Below are 21,094 nucleotides of genomic sequence, written 5' to 3' on the forward strand. Positions count from 1 at the left end.
TAGTCAATGTTCAATTTCTGTGATGATCTCAAAGATGTCTTTTTATAGTTGAGGAGTTTGGGTTATGTCTCTTAAATTTCTCTTCTTTTTTTTAATTCTTCATGCCATTGATCAGTTTGGAAAACCTGCACATATGATCTGTGGAATGTCCCACTTTCTGGAATTGGCTGATTTCTTCTTTGGGTAGTGTTTAAACTTCTTTTTCTAACTCCTGTTTCAATAAACTAAAAAGAGCTTGAGGCTTGGTTTGATTCAATTTAAGTTTATTTCACTAACTCCATAGGTGGCGCTATAAACTTTCTATTGATTTACATAAATGGACAACTAACGTCTCCTTATACTTTCTGTGATGCTAATTGATGAGTGGGTTCAGGTACTGAGAGCCTGGTCCCTCCATATAATGTTTTTCTGAGTTTTATCTAATGGTTTTGGCAGCTTTGATGATCATTGCCTAGAGCCAGTATTTCATTAAGGGTTACAAAATGGTGGTTTTCCTCATTCCATCATTTGTTTTACTTTGATTAGCTGACATTCTGTATTAACAAGAATATTCCTTTTTTATCAGTTTTCAGCATAATAAGTTGATGTCCTAATAACTTTTGTTAGTGACCGGTGATCTTCATCTAAATTATCATGAACTCATAAATTTTTAGATGTAGTATTTTGGTATTTCAGTCTATTTTATTCATTGTGTCTGATTCTCAGATTACCTTGCTTTTGCCAATGGAAGTTTCTTCAGATTAGCTCGTCATCTCATTTTGTCTTTTTGAAGTGATCATATTCTTTGATAGCTAGGGAATTTTCTTACTTTTGGGTATAATTTTTCCCAGGATTATCTTGTAAATTCTATTCCAAAGCTGTAATCAGGCTTTTCTCTAATAACCCTTGATTTATTTTAACAGGGAATAGCATTTAAGGAGCAGGCTAGCTGGGTTCTAGGGGTGTTTATTGCTCTTTGTCATTTATTCCTGTCAATAAACAGATGGGAAATATTTGAATTCATATTAATTTCTGATTCAAATTAAAGATTACAGGGCTTATATCTCCTTCCTCTAGTGAAAATTTTTGTTCCTAATGACATTAACTTAATTCTTTGTATTACCTATAATATGCCTAAAAGAATATCAAGATAACAGTGCCTTTGTATTAATATTGTTGACTGCTGAATGCAGTATTTTTGGTACTATTTATTTATTTTGATAAACTGGGATGAACTGGGGGTGCTTAATTACTGAGTCATATCCCCAGCCCTTTTTATTTTATTTTGAGACAGACTGTCCCCAAGTTGCTGACCTCAACCTTGTGATCCTCCTGTCTTAACACCCCAAGTATCTGGGATTACAGCATGCACCACCACACCTAGCTTCCCCCCCTCAATCCTTAGTGTATATATGTATGTATGGCATACCACTCAGAGCAATTAGTTATTTTGGGTATCTTCACGATAATGTTTTGACTATTCATATCTGGTATGAGATATATATATATATATCTATCTATTTATATATATATATATTCCTATTTATATATATATTTATATTTATAAATATATATTTATATTTATATATATATATATTCCTATTTCCTCTTGACATATGCCCAAAAGGTAGCACAGTTAACATTTACACAAAATGCAGTATACTATGAATACTGTTCTGTACTTTGGTGTTTTAATTTACTAATATTCCCTACATATTACTTCATATCCTGAAAGAATCTTCACTTCTCTTTATAGCTGCATGTTACTCTATTGTGGAGGTTCCACAGTTTATTTAACCATGCCTCTATTGATGAACATCTGGTTTATTTGCAGTCCTTTGCTGCTAAAAAAAAAAAATAATAATAATAATGCTGCTGGTAACCTTGTGGATAGGCTATTTTCTGTTTTTGCTAACAGATCTTTACAGATATTTTTCTTGAAGTGGTACCACTGATACAAAGAGAAAATAAATATTCTTGCTAATATTGTCCCCATATAGTCCATAGGGTTTGTATCAGTTTGCATTTCTACCAGTAGTATGTGAGCCTCTTTCCCCAAAATATTGTCAGACTTTGATATTTTTTGCCAATTTGTTAGTTTAGATTGGCTTATATGTATGCCACTTTCTTTGTTCATGATTCTTTCTTGTACCTCAAACTTTTGAAATTTTTCTCTTTCTTGAGATACATCCTTAAGAAACCGTTATGTACTTTGTTTGGTGTAGAATTCATTGTGTTTCCTGAATCTAAAATTAGGTGCTTTAGTTCTGGAAAAATTTCTACTGTCTTTAGTGTCTATACATATTCTCTCAGTTTTTTTTTCTGGAATTCCAAGTAGACATACTTACTTTATTTTTTATTCCTTGTGTTTTTAATCTAGCACTTTCTTTTTATTTCTCTCTCTGTTGTATTCTGGGTAGTGTATTAAGTGTTGATTTATTTAGCTCTTCTAGTTTCTTCATTCTCTTTGTAGTTATATGTGGTCCACTATTAAACCTGTCCAGTGAGTTTTTACTAGCATTGATTTTACAGATTGAATATCCCACATCTGAAATAAGTTCAAATTGGGACTAGAAGTGTTTTGAGATTTTGGAGTTTTTCAGATTTTGGAATATTTGATATATGTAATAAGATATCTTGAAATAGATCCTAAATCTAAGCAAAAAATTCATTTATGTTTAATAGACTCTTTATACATATAGCCTGAAGGTAATTTCACACAACTTTTTAGTGCACCTGTACTTTAGTGCATAAGGTCAGGTGTGGGATTTCTCTCTGTTGTTCTGTCAGTGCTCAAAATGTTTCAGATTTTGAAGCATTTCATATTTTCAGATTAAGGATACTCAACTTGTACTTTACAGCTGGAAGTTGTCTCCCCCAATCCCCTCAAATCTGCCTGGTCCTTTTTAGGCTATTGTATTAGGCAGCTTTATATTACTATAACAAAATACCTAAGGCAATTAACTTATAAAGAGAAAAGGTTTATTTTGGCCAGTTCTGGAATTTCCAGTCCATCATCAGGTAGACTCATTACTTTGAACGTCTGGTGGGATATACTTATATAGTTACAGTATACAAACAATTTAAACAGATTGTGATGATTGTTTGCATAATTCTAAATATCCTAAGAACTACTGTAATCTAAATGGGTGATATCTACGATTTTTAAATTATTTATCATTGATGCCATTAAAAAAAAAAAAAAAAAAAAAAACCAAAGCATGCATTTGATAGGGTTGTCTCTCTTGCTGTACAGATTGTCGGTTAGGAGTAAGATAGATATATCTCATATGGTGATTTCTCTGTTTAGAGAATAGCATATTTCAATTTAAATGATGTTTCATTTGGGTATAATGACTGATAATCTAAGTTTTGGGTTCTTTCAGCAGTGTAATTCCTATCCTGTATTGCCTTGTAAATTGTTCCTTTATTATAAAATTAGGATAATTTTGGCTTTTTCTACCTCAGGATTATTGTAAAGTTAAATTGAAAGTGAAATCACACTTTGAAAGTTATATGGTCTTAAATAAAATATAAAGTAATGTGAAGATTCCTAAAGTTCTCTATTTTTTCTTTTATAGGAGTAAAACACAAATCTTTTCTAACAGCTGAGGACTGCTTTGAGTTGGGCAAAGTAGCCTATACAGAAGCAGATTATTACCATACAGAACTGTGGATGGATCAAGCACTAAGGCAGCTGAATGAAGGCGAGATTTCTACCATAGATAAAGTCTCTGTTCTAGATTATTTGAGCTATGCAGTGTACCAGCAGGGAGATCTGGATAAGGCTCTTTTGCTCACAAAGAAGCTTCTTGAACTAGGTATGTTATCCATGCCTAACTTAAGGTTTTAATTATTATTGGGGATATATATCATCTATGTATGTATGTATCTACCCATTCATGCATATACCTTTGGTACTTTTTTTTGCTGTTAGAACTCAAGAGCCATATCTGTCAGATATACTTTATTCTCTCACTTTTAATTCTCAAAGTAAATGGCAACTGATTTTTCTTCCTACTAGTACTACAACAGTGGCTGTGTTCCTATGCTCTATATTTTCCAGGAATTTCAAAATCAAATCTAACTCAGCCAAAAATATTTATTTATCATGTTGCCATATTAAATGTTAATGAGTTTCCTTTGAAGAGTGTTATCAGTTTATTGAATTTCATATTCAAATGTTGGAAAAATATGACCAGTGTGCTAACATATGCCTGTAATCCCAGCAACTCAGGAGGTTGATGCAGGAGGATTTCGATTTAAGCCCAGCCAGGCAACTTAGTGAGACCCTATCTCAAAATTTAAAATATTAGAAGGATTAGGGATTTAGCTCAGTGGTAGATCATCCCTTGTTTCAATTACTTGTACTGAAAAAAAAAAAAAATTTTAAACATGTGACATCTTATAAGAAGATTTACCACTAGCATTTTATAAGAGATGCATACTTTCTGCAGATATGGTCCAGGGACTATGCCCATCAGAATTACTTAAACACATTTTAGAAATGAAAATTTCTTAAAGTTTTTTAGGGGGTGTGGGGGTACCAGGGATTGAACTCAGGGGCCCTTAACCACTGAGCCACAGTCCCAGCCCTATTTTGTATTTTATTTAGAGACAGGGTCTCACTGAGTTGCTTAGCGCCTCAGAGGCTGGCTTTGAACTCAGCATCTCCTGCCTCAGCCTCCTAAATTGCTGGGATTACAGGCATTTGCCACTGGGCTCCCCTAAATTTTTTTTTAGGTTAGATGAACATAATACTTTATTTTTATGTGGTGTTGAGGATTGAACACAATGCCTCATGTGTGCTAGGCAAGCACTCTACCACTGAGCTACAACCCCAGCCCTGAAAATTCCTTAATTTATACTGATCTACTTAATCATAATATCTGGATATGGGGGTCCAGAATCTATATAATAAAAATTTCAGGTGGCCTTTAGTATATAATGAAGTTTGTGTTTTTTTTTTAATTTTAATTTTATTTTTTTGCATTACTGAAGATTGAACTTAAGGGATTCTATGCTGAGCTACATCCCCTGCCCTTTTTGTTCTTATTTTTAAAACAAAGTCCTACTAAGTTGCTCAGGTTGGCCTTGAACTGGGATTATAGGCATGTGTCAGTGCACTTGGCTATAATGAAGCTTTAAAACTTTTAAAAATTTATTTTATGAATAGGAATATTTGTATATGTTAGAAAAAGCCAAATAAGATATTAGTTCAAATATCCGTTTTCTTTCACTGTCGTCCAATGAATTTCCTCCTGACTTACAACATACTTTGTACTCATTGTAGGAAATTAAAACAAAAATATATAGAAGAGTCATCCATGAGCCAGTTATCCAAAGATACACACAAATTTTCAATATTGTATATATTCCCCTGCACATATTCACTTTTCCATTTTAGAAAAATAGGCTGTTATAGTATATCATGACATATACTGTGAGTGGTTTCTGAAGGACAGAAATACTTTACAACCTAGGACTAGATTTCCTAAACAACTCATGAAGTTTCTACTTACCATTCTGCCCTTTATTTTCATCTGTGTGTAGTGGTTTGAATTACTTTTTTTTTTTCCTTCCCATGATGGGTGGTATGTTTCTCTTCTTCTGCTCTACTAAAAGGTAGCTAAAAATTACCACTAGCAATTCTGAGGTAGTTGGTGGATTCTGGCTTATTTGAAAATTATATCTTTAGTTTCTTTTTTTTTTTTTCTTACATAGAAAGTTACACTTAGTCCTCTGATGTGGACTGTGATCTGCATTTATTATATATTTGTGGTAAAGCTTGATTTTAAACCATGTATGCTTTGTCTTTACCATAGTGATTACTTTTCATTCTGAGAAAGGTCTTTTCCATTTCTTAAAATAAGTAAAATGACTAAGATTTTAAGATTCATTTGACATCAAGTTGAACATAGTTCCTTTAGCTGATTAGTAAGTTCTCAAAGTAGAAGCAATAATTGCTACCTTGAAATAAAAGCCTGTTTCCATCTCCAGAACTATTTTTATATAGGATGATTGTATATCCTCATTTACTTGGGGCAGTACTATTTTGTATCTATTGCTTCAGTATTATAATTTTTATTTGTTCCTCCTTTAACTCAAAATCATCTTAGTTTGGAAGATAAATTATATGGTCCTCTGTATTTGTTACTGTATTCTGTATGTTACTGTATTCTGATGCTTGAACAACTGTAAGTTTAACCATGGACATGCTTTATTTCTCTTGTAATAGATCCTGAACATCAGAGAGCTAATGGTAACTTAAAATATTTTGAGTATATAATGGCTAAAGAAAAAGATGTCAATAAGTCTGCTTCAGATGAGCAATCTGATCAGCAAACCTCACTGAAGAAAAAAGGAATTGCTGTGGATTACCTGCCAGAGAGACAGAAGTACGAAATGCTGTGCCGTGGGGAGGGTATCAAAATGGTAAAGTGGAAAAGCCAATTGTGTGTGTGAGAGAATGTGTGTGTGTATACATAGTTCAAGAGAGAACCATAGTTCTTTTAAGTCTATGTGATAAAACTCAATGTGTAAAATATAGTATGCCACATTACCTTGCTTATAGATGTCACACTAAATATACTCCAGTTGTTGGTAAAATAGTCTTATCATAAAACTTGTAGATCATAGACCATTATATGCATTTGTGGTAATATTACCCTTTTTACATATCAAATGAGGCTTATTTTTTAGGGTCTTCACCCTTCCAATAAGTTTAAGGGAAGTGATACATTTTCTATATTTCATGCAGAAAAGATTTCAGCCATCTTGTGTTAAAATAATAATCTGATTTTGAGACATAACAGATTCATTTATATAATAATCTCTTGTGGGTTTGCTCTTGTTTAATCTTAAAAAGATTCCTTAGTGAAATATTTTAGTCTATTTAAGAAACACTTAAAACACAGACATTTAACAGGCTTATTTTAACATTTACTCTTTAAAAGACCCAAATATGTCTATAAATGTTCCTTTGTTTATTGTATATGTATATGTATGTTTATGCTGACTTTTTAGGATATCAATAGAATGTGGGGCCCAAATCAAAAAAGTTCCAAGGAACATTAGTTAAACAGAGTTGAACATAGGTTTTTGTTGAGTTTCAGGACTTCTCAGAAACTTTTAATGATAATGTGCATTATTTTGAATTTAATATACATGACCTAAGTTAATTGGTCATGGAACCTTATTTTAAGTAGTAGTGTTCAGTTGAAAAAGAATTAGTGAATTTTTAGAGAAAGTACTTCTAAGTGTAGACTTCGGAAAAGCGTTTGAATTTTTCTTCACTGCTAACAAACTCAGGCTGATCCAAACTCTAACATTGTGTATCTTTTAAAGATAAGGATTCAGAATAGCTATAAGGCCATGATCACACCTAAAAAATTCACAATAAATTTCTAACAGTAAGCAGACTTTTTTATTGCCCTTAATAACTCTTGTATAAGAGAAAAATAGAATTATAAGTACAAAACAGGAGCCTACTAATTCCCAGTGTAATGTAACAAATACATGTCAACTTTGCCTAGGGCATTATTTTGTCCAATGGCTAATTCATTTCATTGTTACATATAAGAGACCTCTTTGATATCAAGACTTGGATTTGATTCTAGGTAAAGTCCTTGAAAAATATGGATCATTATTTGTTACAGTACTTAAGACAAACACCATATTCCTGCTTTATATATGACATACTTTTTTAATCAAGAAAAAGAATCAGCAGTGAAATAATTTGCTTCATTAATATAATGTATAGATATTTGATGAGAAAATTTGCTTTATTGACAGCTGTATTTTATGCCCCCTAATAAAAGCACCTGTCTTCTTTGATAACTTGTTTTCTCTTTTACAGAAGACCCAGTTTCATCTTTACTGTTTAAAATATTATTATTATTATTATTATTACCACCACAAGCATTTAATTGTGAGGTATTTAGGAAGATCTGTTTGGTTTTGTTTGTTTATTTCCTTTTAGAAACTGTCACTTTCTAGGTACTTCCCAGTTACTTTTTTTTTTTTTTTTTGGTTCCAGGGGCCCTTAACCACTGAGTCACATCCCCAGCCCTTTTTATATTTTATTTTGAGACAGGGTCTGGTTCAATTGCTGGGCTGCCTTTGAACTCAAAATCCTCCTGCCTCAGCCTCCCGACCTGCTGGGACTACAGGCATGTTCCACTGCGGGCGGCCCCAGTTACTTTTTAAAGTTTGGAGCAGTGCTAGCATTCATAACCATTTCCTTGTTTATTTCATATTTGCAACTTTCAACTTTTGTTTTGATGAGGAATTGTTAAAAGAAAAACCTTACCTTTTTTCCTATTTAGACTCATTTCTCCTCAAGAAAATGATCATTAATAAATTGTTTTAGATCCTAAAAGCCCTTTTTGATGAACGTATTTGCGAAGTACTTTGTGTATTCTTCCAGAGCTACTCTTATGTATATATGTGGGAATAGCTATGATAACTGTTACTACTCTAACATACTTAGCATTTTCTTAACTTTGTGTTTAGACTCCTCGGAGACAAAAAAAGCTGTTTTGCCGCTACCATGATGGAAACCGGAATCCTAAATTTATTCTGGCTCCAGCCAAACAGGAGGATGAGTGGGACAAACCTCGTATTATTCGTTTCCATGATATTATTTCTGATGCAGAAATTGAAATTGTCAAAGATCTAGCAAAACCCAGGGTAAATTCTTTTTCTTTTCTCCTCAATTTACTATACCTATCAAATTTTCCTTTGTAAAATAATAGAAAGGATAATTGATAAGGCAATAACTCCACAGTTTTAGATATTATCACTTCAACATAATGGAGTTGCTAATTATGCTCTATATATACCAGTTTTCTCTTTGTTATCAACACAAGTAATTCTTCAACTCGGCTTTAAATACCAAATTATGAAAATTATAGGTGAGATTTTTATTCACACTTAACAAATCTATATTGCTCTTACTGAAGAACTTTTTCATATATTTTGTAGTCCTAATAACTGCAGAGACCAAAACTCAACTTTTTTATACCTTCAATGTTTTTATCTAAAAAAACTTTTGAAGTATTTTTATTCCCTTTTAGGCACATTCATACTAGAAAAATATAATTGGATACAAGAATCAAGCTGACTTTTAAAGGGCAGCATCATAGTTTTCTGACTTTATCAATCTTTATTTTAATAAGAAAAATAGTCTCATTCGGTTAAAACCCAGTCCTATACACTGTTCAGAATAGAAGTTCTTCTTTTGTGTGATAATATGGGAAAGGATAACCTTTATGCTCTTGCTTTTTTTCCTATCAGCTTGCTCTTAAAACAGTTCATCTTATTGATAGTAAACTACAAACTGCTATCACTTTCAGAGAGATTTTGTTAAATGGTGGTCATATTTTTGCTCACTTGTTACACAGGGACTGTTGAATTTTTTTTCAGTTACGGTCAAGATAGTAAATACTTTTTAGGCTTTGCAGACAGCTCAACTCTGTGACTGCAGTGTAAAAGTAGCAAAAGAAAATATATAAAGTGTGGCTTTAATATACATGCATGTAGCTAATATTACAAGAAAATTTTATTTCTAAAAATAGGCAAAAACTGAATTTGACCTGTGGGTTTACTCACCCTTGTTATATCATAAAGGTTTGAATTATGTGGGTATGGGTACTGCAAAATAAACTTCGAATTTTAAAGCTTTACTACTTTTCCAAATTAGTATTTTTTAACCAAAGAAAGATTACATTGTAATTGAAAAGACTGGTTTAATGCATTTGGATGCTGTCCACTGAAATTCTTACAAACCTACTATCTATCAGAATGCTACTTATAATTATATCATATTCTGTTATTTTCTTCTTATTTTAATCCTTTATTTGTGGCCAATAAACTCAGTTTAGTAAACTGTCTTAGTAGAATATTAAGAATTCATCTCTGGATTTGAAGGCCTCAGTCTTTGGAGATTCCTTAATTTGAATTTTTTTTTGATCAGTAAATTGAATGACAATAAAATTTCATACTCGTTAACCTCAGAATCATTCTTCCATTTTAAAAAAGTTTGAAATAATTATCTTGGCTGTCATCTCTTTCATTTATGAGTTCTTTCATCTTTCTCCTTAGTCCAAAATTATTTCACTGTATTTGTTGAGTGGCTATCTTAAAGGAGGAAAGATTGACCTTAAAATGAATTCTAAACAGTATTAGCCTTTGTAAATAGTTCTGTCACTAAAAATTAGAACCAGAGAAATTGGAATAGATCAATAATTGTAAACAGCCCTTATTATAGCTGTAAATTATGCTTCAAATTTGACACATTTCTTTTTTCCTCACTGTCACATAAAGAAATTTATATTCCATTCTCTTCTGTTTGTGTTCCTCTATTCATACAACATAAAAGCACATAAAATAATAATTAAAAAAAAAATACAAAATCCTAAGAAACCAATTGACTTTCTCAGCTCAGCACAAGGTGACTGGAAGTGTATGGAGTTATTTCCTCTATTTACTTTCCTTTCAAAACGAAACAAAACACCAGAATTCTGACTGGTTGGATAAATGTGATTCATGTTTTGTCTTGTAATGCTACTGTTTTGATGGTTGGCTTCACAGCTGAGGCGAGCCACCATTTCAAACCCAATAACAGGAGACTTGGAGACGGTACATTACAGAATTAGCAAAAGGTAAGAGATGTTACCTTATATGCTGCATATTTTGCCCTCTAATGAGTTTTGTACATCCTACAGGAATTTTTATTCATTTAAGGGAAATAGGTCATTTTCAGTCTCCAGCTCAATTTGCCACCTTATATATAAACAGGATAACACATAGATTAAACTGCCCTGTGTTTCACAGGCTTTTCCCTTTAAGTAGAAGTTCTATTTTTTATTGCTAATTGATCTGTTATGTTTAGGGAATTAATATGTTTTGTATCTTTCTTAAGATCAGGTATCAAATATCCAGAAAATGGCCTGATACTTTTCTTTTCCCCCCTTTTTGCTAATGTAGGAAATAAAGAAAAAGAAGCAGCCTGGTTAATCTGGGAATAGACCCTGCTCATGAATTTCTCTGGCATTCCTAAGTGCTACAGTGATTCACATCATTTTTCATAGTGATTGTGTTGGCATTTGTTCTTACATCTTATAAAATATTGTCATTATAATCTATTTCTCCTGTTGGAGTTTTTTTTTATTTTAGAAAAACTTGCTGACTCAAAAGTTGGCAATGGAAAGAATGAAGTTATGCTTCTGAGCTCAGTCTTCCAAAAATTACTTCTGAACTTAGTTGCCTTTTACTTTGCAGAGAAAGTGAAAATCAGTTTCTTTTGGTGAGAGTTTTTTAAAATGTACTTACAGGGCTGGGGTTGTAGTTCAGTGGTAGAGCACTTGCCTAGTATGGGCGAGATACTGGGTTTGATCCTCAGCCTTACATAAATAAAAAATTTTAAATTCTTTTTTAAAAAAAAGTACTTACGGAGACTAATTTTTTCCCCAAAATATTTGAAGAACATTAAACTTCTAGATCTGGGAAAGCCCTGTGAAATCCAGTGCCAAAAATCATTTACATACAGTTTCAAATGATTTTTTTAAAAAAAGTGAAAGGACAATAAATCTGCAACAAAGAATCTGTCAACCCTTTTTTCTCTTTATTTAGAAGTGGCTGTTCTTATTGCCACCTTTTTTTAAATGTTTTTTTGCTGATTTGAAACCATTACCTACCATTCAGACCAATCTGAATCCTTCCAATCACCTGTGGCTTGGCAAAACAAAACAAAAGGAACAAAAGTCCAAAATTGCCTGCTACTGGAGTAAGTCCTTGTCCTTTCTCTTTTTTTTTTTTTTTCGTAGCTGAGCCGAGCTACAGTACATGACCCTGAGACTGGAAAATTGACCACAGCACAGTACAGAGTGTCTAAGAGGTAAGGGAGTAATGGAGAGAACTTTAGTCATATTTGGACCATTTTCTTTCTTGAATTTAATTTTCAAAAAATTCTTGAAATGGTTTCTGAGACCTCAGCTATTAAGTGTAGGTATTTGATGACATCTGTTCTTGAATTTTTGTGATGGACCAATAAACAGACATGGTTAATTAATGACATTTTCCAAAGTAATTAATTAGATTACAAAGTACCTAGTGAGACTCCCCAAACTCTTAACTTATATGTAAAGTTGTATTCTCATAGTAAAGTAAGAGAAGTTCCCAAAGACCCTCCACAGAACAGAGCCTAATTTGGATTCTTTTATAAACAGGAGTTAATCTCTGGGTCACCCAGTAGCTGTACATATTAAGAAAGTAAATACCTTGAATGATTACATAATGAAGACTTTGCAAGTCAGTTTCAGATTCCTTGCTTTTGACAATATATAAGGAGAATCTAATTCATTAAGATAATCTGCTTAGGTTATTAGCTGATTAGATTACTAAAATGAATTTTTAAAGTATTTTTTTAAGTTGTAGATGGACACAATACCTTTATTTTATCCATTTATCATTATGTGGTATTGAGGATGGAACCCAGGGCCTCACACATACTAGGCAAGCACTCTACCACTGAGCTACAACCCCAGCCCACTAAAATGATTTGTAAGATTAGTTAGAAGCCAGGCACAGTGGCATATACCTGTAATCCCAGCAACTTGGGAGGCTGAGGCAGGGGGATTGTAAATTCAAGGCCAGCCTCAGCAACTTAGCAAGGCCCTGTCTCAAAATAAAAACAACTGGGATGTAGCTCAATGGTAAAGTGCCCCTGGGTTTAATCCACAGTACCAAAACCAAAATAACACCAATATTTCATTGTGATAGAAGAAAATCATTTGAAATTATTTATTAAAATTTTGGTTGTAACAAAAAAATATGCAAAATAAGTTCATAGATTTTTAACAAGTATTTTAGAAAGTACTCAAAAACATTCTAAAGGTTCAATAATGCATCGCTTAAACATTTTCTTACTGTTTTTTGGGCATATATGTATGTCCTTCATGTATTTACCTTCAGCATCACCATATACATATTCTGGTTTCCTGCCTGTCTCTGCCCTATACTTGCCCGCTTGCTGGGTAAGAAGACGGGAGAAAAGTTTTTTTTCCCCCACCTCTCACTAGGTCATGGCTGAGTCACTACAACAAAAGACAGATTATTAAAAGAAGAGCATCCGTATTTACTTAATAAAGTGTTACATTACATAAAAGCCTTTAGAAAAACATGATTGGACAAAATGGGATATGATCTAATGGGGATAAACTAGAGTGAATTTAACAAGGCCTGTTTGTTCAGTTACTTCTTGGCATCTCTGTATCTTTAAGGGTAAGGATGTTCTTTTCATTGGGCATTGTGGCACATGCCTGTAATCCCAGAGGCTTGGGAGACTGAGGCAGGAGGATTGAGAGTTCTAAGGTAGCCTCAGCAGCTGCCTGACTCTAAGCAACTCAGTGAGACCCTGACTCTAAATAAAATACAAAATAAGGCTGGGGATGTGGCTCAATGATAGAGCATTCCTGGGTTCAGTCCCCAGTACAAAAAAAAAAAAAAAAAGTTCTTTTCCTTCAGGTTTAAGGAGGGTATCTTTGGAATGAAAATCTATTTTGAGGCGGGTCAGAGAATTCTTTTGTGGCCTGCTTCATGGGAGAAGAGTAGGAGGAAGTCAAAGAGACCTTCTGACTTTTGCTGTTTCCTCAAGTACCAAGGTGCCATATTTTGGGGTAGAGCACCCTGAACCCTATCAGAAGACATGAGGAAAATTTAAATTGCTTTATATCATTTTGATTTAATTGTAGGAGGCAATTATCTTTCAGGAACACCAATAGATGGTAAGGATTTGCAGAAATCAACTTGGAAGACATGTTCTGAGACATAATTTATAGTGCTTCTGACCATTGTAATTAATCCGATTTTAAGTTAAGCTAATTTTCCATTGTATTATAAAATATCATTCATTTCCACAAATATGAACCTCTTTAAAATAAAAACATGATTGCATGGTTTTAGACATTTTTACTATCATAAAATTAGTAAGTACTCAATTCTCCACATTTAGATGTTTCTAAGGAGCATATAAAACAACATTTAATAAGTAAAGGGTTTTAGAAAACATTTTCTGGAAATTTTCTGTATCTTTTATGTGTATTTTATATATAAAGGATCTCTATATATTGTATCAATTTTATATATTATAAATCTTTTGGGAGTGGTACTGGTGATTGAACCCCAGGGCCTTGTGCATACTAGGCCAGCACTATACCACAGATCTACATCCCCAGCCCTATGTTTTATATTAACAAGTAAAAAGGGTTTTTTTGTCTATTTTGAAAATTATTTTAAAGCTATGTGGAGCCATTTGCCACCCACCACCATAAATCTTAATTTTGAACATTTCCTATGAGTGAAATAAATATTTTCTTATAAATTATAAGAAATAGACATCTCAGATACAAAGTGGAAGAAAATTTATGTGTTCTGATGTCAGTTCATGTAATGCTTTTTGCTCTGGGAACATCTGTATTCTGAAAATTTCCAGAAAGTGATTTCAAATAACTGTATTTTGAGAAATTTCTAAGAGAGTGCATCATCTTCTGTAGAAGTAAAATTTATTTCAGCATTCCAGCAAATGGAATTTTCTTTGGCAAAATATATGTGGAAATTCTTTATAAATGAAAACATAAAATAAAATTATTTAAGCCAGACATGATGGTGCACACTACTCAGGAGACGGAGGCAGGAGGATTGCTTGAGCCCAGGAATCCTAGGCCAGCCTGGGTTTTTATATTACTAAACATTTGGTAACTTTTGGCAAATCTGAATTTTCCAATGATAAAAACTACAAGCCCCTAAAAATTAACTACAGTTTATTAAGGGAAAAGCTAATAATTTGGGCTAGATTAGCGAAATTGAAATTTCCCCCACCCCTTGGGTACTAGTAATTGAATCCAGGGTCACTTTATTGAGCTGCATCTTCTGTCCTTTTTATTGACTGATTTATTTAGAGACAGGATCTCACATAATTGCCTGTGGTCTTGCTAAATTGCTGAAACTGACCTCTAACTTTGTGGTCTGCCTGCCTCAGCCTCCCGAGTCACTGGATTATAGATATGTGTCACCATCCTGGCTGAGAAATTGAAGTTTTGAAAGGTAAATGTTCAGTTACCTGTTCTGAAAAGAGAGGTGAACTTATAAAGTTCAGTTGAAGTAATATAATGATGTATATAAATAAATGATAATCTATTTAAAGTGGTAGAAAAAGCTTCTATGATTTGGTGAATTATTCTTGGAAATGGTTTTAATTTTTTTACTCTGAAGTAATCTTTTCCTACAGTATGGCATTTTTGATACCAAATATAATATTTATATTATGCTCAGTATTTAGTTTACCGTGCTAATAAGGAGATCCAAATATAAAAGTATGTTTATAATATGTAAGCAATTACAAATCATTTTGAATAATTTCTGATTTTAAAAAATTTTAACATAATTTTAGCATAAATTTTAACAACATTCCCCTTTATTGGGTTGAACAGTGGTTCTCAGACTGAGAACTGAAATGGGCAGATCTGTAGTCTTGTTAATTATCCTACTAAGCACTAAATTCCCAGTGTAGATAATTCTCTTTCATTAACCATCAATCACTTAGCGAACTGTTGGAATTTTTGCCTTCAGTAACTGGCATTTTGAGCCTAAATTACAAAGGCAAAAGGTAATTTGCATAGAGATTTTTATATTAGCTAATTGTAAAAGTTAATTTTCACATCTGTATTGTGTTAGAAGAAGGTAGTGATGGTGTTCAAATTATTGTACTGACATTTTCCTTTGGAGATTTTGTAACAATCTCCAAAACCTCCAAAATAATATCATTCACTTGTGCTTGCTTAGTGTGAGAATGTTGCTTCTTTCTCAATAAGACATTATCACTATAATGTTTTAAAAATATTTTAAAACAGTGATAAAGAGAATCTAGTTTAAAAGGAAGAAGTAAAGAAATATTGCCCTAATTAAATGTACAACTTGGCTCTCAAGTCCTGTCATTAAGACCAAAAGGAAGATATTTTGGGCAATTTAGTTTTTAATGGAAGTTTGGGAATGTGTATGAAATTATTTGAAGCAAGAATTTTTTTCCTTCTGGCACTAAATTGTATTATGGGAAAAATGCTATAACTTAGTTGACATTTTCTAATACAGTTCTACGAAAAAAAGAAATGATCTTGAAATGGTTGTGGGTTTTGTTTTTTGTTTTTTTCCTGATACTGGGGGTTGAACCACTCAGGGGCACTTTACTACTGACCTACTATCCCAGCCCTTTTTATTTTGTCAAGTACTCATTAGATTGCTAAGGGTCTTGCTAAATTTCTGAGGCTGACCTTGAACTTGTGATCTTCATGCCCCTCCTTCTAAGTAGCTGGGATTAGAGATATGCACCACCAAGTCCAGCTTCAATGATTTTTCCTATTAAAGTAAATTCTGTAACTTTACTTTCTTATTTTTTTTTTTTTTTTTTTTTTTTTTTTAGGGCTTTAAATTTTTTTATTTTTTAATTTGTTCTAATTAGTTTTGCATAACAGTAGAATGTATTTTGACACATTGTACACAAATGGATCACAACTTCTCATTCCTCTGGCTTACATGGTGCAGTCACACTGGTAGTGTACTCATACATGTATGTAGGATAATAATGTCCATATTAACTTATTTCTAAATTCTTTTTTTCTTTTTATCTTTCTTTTTATTTTTTATTTTATTTTATTTTTTTGCAGTGCTGGGAATGAAACCCAGGGCTTTGTACACACTCGACAAGTGCTGTACTACTGAACTACATTCCCCCCACAACAACTTTACATATTAATTTAGGTAAAGCAGTGGGTACTACACGAAACCATGATTTCTGACAATTAAATTAAATGCAGGAATAAGACTTCCACATCTAGAAGAATGGACAGTTAACAAATTATAGTATAATTCTCTCTACTGAATTTTTAACAATGTTATAATAATATAAATTCAGAGCTAAATTTTTAGATTACCTGATGGGCCTATAGTTATGTCCATAAAGACGTATTTGCAGGATTGAGTCCCATGTGTCATTTTAGAATTCATTTTCCTCTGCAGTGACTACAATAGAACCACAATTAAAAATATTTTTTTTAACCTGTAATTGTTATTGGCTTTAACTGCTAAACTCCAAGCCTTCCATTGAGATCTTTTATAACCAGAAGTGCAAATTTAAAAATTTTTAAGAAAATTGAAGCTATTAAAATTGTTTTTGCTTTATGATTGACAGAGAATAAAAAGACTGATATTAACAAGCATTTTATGAAATGGGCAGGTATAAATCAATACAATTTTTTAAAGGACAATTTAATATAGTTTTTCAAAATATGAAAGTCAAGTAGCAGTTTTAAATCTGGGAATTTATCCTACAGAGATATTCTCACAAATGTTCAAATATATACATAAAATTTTATTACAGTAATGCTGCTATAAATACTCAGCACAAGGTTTTGTAGGAATAAATATTTTAAATTTCTTCAGTTTATACCTAGAAGTGAAATTGCTGATACATATGATAACTGTATGTTTAACACTGTCAAGCTGTTTTCCAAAATGGCTATACCATTTTATAGTCCCATCAGCAATTTATTAGGCTTCTAGCTTTTACAGAACTTTTTTTTTTTTTTTTTTGCTATGGGGGATTTAACCCAGGGGTGCTTAACCACAGAGCTACATATCTCCAGCCCTTCTTATTTTTAATTTTGAGAAGGGGTCTTGCTAAATTGCTTAGGGCCTCTCTAAGTTGCTGAGGCTGGCTTTGAACTTGCAGTCTCCCTCCCTCAGCCTCCCAAGTCCCTGGAATTACAGGTATGTACCACTGCACCTGGCTTGTTATTATCCTTTTGATCATAGCCATCCTAGTAGAGGTTAAGTGTTATCTAATGGTGGAGTGTGTGTTTTTGTTTTTGTTGTTTTGAGATAGGGTCATGCTGTGTTACACAGGCTGGCCTTGAACTCCTGGCAACCTTCCCACCTCAGCCTCCCAGTACCTGGGACTATAGGCACACATTTTTGAATTTTTGAGACAGGGTTTTTACTCTGTTATCCAAGCTGGTCTTGAATTCTGGGTTCAGGCAGCCCTCCCAAGTAGCTGGGACTATAAGTGGGCACTACCATGTTTGGTCTCTTTGTGGTTTTGTTTTATATTTCCTTGATGATTGGTGTAGTTGAGCATCTTCTCATGTGATTATTGGCCATTTGTATATCTTCTTTGAAGAAATTTTTATTTAGATCCTTTGCCCATTTTTAAATGATTTGTCCTTTATTATTGACTATAATTGTTCTTCATATGTTAGCTATAAGTCCCTTTTCAGACTTTTGATTTGCAAAAAATTTATTCCATTGTCTCTTTACTTTCTTGGTGGTGTTTTTGAGGTGCAAAAGTTTATTTATTGCAGTAATGGGATTTGAAGCTAGGTGCTCTACCACTGAGTTATATCCTTAGCCCTTTTTATTTTCTATTTTGAGACAGTGTCTCACTAAGTTGACCAGACTGATTTTGAACTTGTATTCCTCTTGCCTAAGCCTCCCAAGTAGCTAGGCATGTGCCACCTTGCCTGGCTAAAAGTTTGTTTTTCTGGATATTTTACTGGTATTTGATGGTGCCCTGTTTTGTTTATGCTTTTGGTTGCCTGTACTTTTTTCCCTGCTCAGATGGGGTCTCATGTGTAAGCACATGCAAGGCAAGGCCTTGAGTTCAGTCCTCAGCATAGAAGGAAAAAAAAAAAAATAGTTTGCCTCTGTAAGGCTGAAGGACGATGATTCTAAAGTATTAGAAAAAGAGGAATAGACAATTTAAGGTGAAGATATCAGAAGTCAGATTCTTTCTTGGTACTAGTTTCTAGGATAGAATATAAACAGTTATCAGGATGTGTTAATTAGAACACTTGTCAGTTATGCATTGCAGTTAACTATAAATATAAGTCAGTTGCTGGTTGCTTATTAAATTAAAAAATCAAATTCTTAATATATTCATTATCTGTATTCTTTACAATAAGATAATTTGATTCTTCCCCATTCTCCTCACTAAGAAAATCTACTCAGCTAGCCCTGATAAATTTACAAAAGGCAAGAATTTTGGTCAAATAGGGTAAATCTTGGATTTGTTTTAAGCAATGTACAGAATTTGTTCATTCATTCAGCAAATATTTACTAAGCATCTACTACGTGCCAGGCATTGTAGGTTCTGCAGTTATGATGGTGAGCAGAAACAAACAGCATTTATGTGTATTTGGAACTGAGACAAATTAAGATATCTACCATAAATAACAAATAAATGTAAAATTATTACTGTGATAAATGCTAGAAAGGAAGGATAGTATAGTATTATAAAAGTATATTAGAGGCAGATGGCATCGCCTGGAACTTGAGCAACTGCACACAGGTATCGAAGACCTGGTGAAAGACAAATGACCAAGAACAAATTAAGAGGACAGAAGTTAAGGAATGTATTTCACATAGCCAGCCAAAAAAACTTTGAGACTAAAAACAAAGAAAAACCAATTACTACTAATCTTAGGAAGATGAACATTGTGAATGATGAAACAGTTAACCAAGTGAATAAAAGTTTTGTGAACCTACAGAAGGAACTTGCACACTTCTCAAAAGACCTTTCTCTGGAACTTCTGCAGAAAGAACTGAGTCCTCAGCATCATGAAAATGAACCAGTTAATGTTGACAAAGCTAAGAGATTAATGGCTCAGTTTTAATACAATGGTGATGTGTCAAATTCCCCTTAAAAGTTCAATAAATTAAATGTTTCATACAACAACAAAAAAAACAAAGCATATTAGAAGTAGCTGCCTTCTCCACTTCATGGTGCTCAGAGGTGGCCTTTCCTGATGAGGTTCAGGCAGCAGGCAGTTGCTAACTCCAAGATTCTTAGAGGGCTATGAGAAACCCAGACTTCTGGGGGTAAGGCTGCTGCCATTCTCTAGTCTTCCATCTACTAGGCTGATTCCGGGAGTAGCATTCAGCAGATGCCAGAGTCACTGCAGTTCCAGTATATAGCAAAGGAGCCACAAAATAGATTGATTTTGTGAAGAACATCTTATTTCCTTAAATTAAAGAAAACACTAAAAATATCTGCAGGAAAAAACATGTCTTCCCTCTTGGAAAGAAAAGGAGTGCCAGCAGAATGTAAGTCCTTTAAGGAAACAGGCCTGAAGAGGATTCCCACAAGGATGGGACTATTCTGATCCCTATAGCTTGGGAATAGGGCAGACATCCTACAACAGATGAACCAGGCTGTAGCAGATAATGCGTTTGGGCCAGTATTTCTGAAATAGCTACAGGGCTACATGGGGGTAGAAACATTCAGAGCTGGGCATAGGAAAGCAGAATTCTTTGAATGTGTAGTTACAGCATTCAGTAAATGAAGATTTAAATGAAAGTATTTATTCTCAATGTAGTGACACAAAGGCTATTTGGGCATTCTACAGAGGGAGATATTCTTGAATGTGTTATTTTGATACCAAAACTTGGCACAAAGTGAAGAGTTAACTGAAAGATTGCAGATCATTGAATGACCAACCAACAGCATCCTGTTTCTGATGTGCATTACTCTAGAGACCTGTGCTGCAGAGCAATCTGACATACACATAGCTGAGGTGGTGAGACATGCAAAGTGGGACTAACAGATGATAAGACTGTATGTAGTTGTATTGTATTCTTCAACAAACTACCTGCTCTCTCCAACCTTGAAAAGAATTTCTAAGGAAAACCAAACTACTCTTGAGTTTTTTCTCAAGTTTAGTTTTAGTCTAGTGGTAAATTAACTTACTTTTAAAATACATGTACATTCATAGACAAGTGTATATGTGTATGTTTAGATTACCTCATTAATGCATATAATTGGAAAAAAGATCTCAGTTCAGTTTTTAAATCTAAGTAGAATTTGAAACTCAAACATTAACCCTCATTGAAGGTAAGTACAGTCATAAAGTACTAAAATACAGATCAAAATGCATAATGCTTATAAGCTCATGTACCAAAATGAAAAACTAGTTTTAAGAAGTTATTCAGAAGCCTTGCTGTTTTAAAAACAAAGTTTTTCAAAGAATTACTCTTAACAATCATAGATTGCCCCGTTTACATGTGA

General features: G+C 33.2%; 2 protein-coding genes across 4 annotated transcripts in view; both read left to right on the plus strand.

Moving 5' to 3' along the window:
• The window catches only part of P4HA1 (prolyl 4-hydroxylase subunit alpha 1), a 72,990-nt gene that overhangs the window by 29,205 nt on the left and 22,691 nt on the right, over nucleotides 1-21,094 (plus strand). For 2 of the 3 annotated variants that reach the window (XM_079137089.1, XM_079137087.1), the window contains 4 exons: nucleotides 3,561-3,800; nucleotides 6,218-6,414; nucleotides 8,494-8,670; nucleotides 11,808-11,878. In XM_079137089.1, the coding sequence (XP_078993215.1) occupies nucleotides 3,561-3,800; nucleotides 6,218-6,414; nucleotides 8,494-8,670; nucleotides 11,808-11,878 (685 nt within the window). Of the gene's footprint in view, nucleotides 1-3,560; nucleotides 3,801-6,217; nucleotides 6,415-8,493; nucleotides 8,671-10,572; nucleotides 10,644-11,807; nucleotides 11,879-21,094 lie in introns of all 3 variants that reach the window. The other variant, XM_079137088.1, reaches the window with a different exon arrangement.
• Nucleotides 15,825-20,506, plus strand: LOC306659520 (ribosomal biogenesis factor-like). Its single transcript, XM_079137145.1, has one exon. The coding sequence runs from the start codon at nucleotides 19,404-19,406 to the stop codon at nucleotides 19,701-19,703; it is 300 nt and encodes a 99-aa protein (XP_078993271.1). The 5' UTR covers nucleotides 15,825-19,403; the 3' UTR covers nucleotides 19,704-20,506.

Source organism: Sciurus vulgaris (genome assembly GCF_902686455.1).
Source record: "Sciurus vulgaris genome assembly, chromosome: 4".
NCBI classification, from domain to species: Eukaryota; Metazoa; Chordata; class Mammalia; order Rodentia; family Sciuridae; genus Sciurus; species Sciurus vulgaris.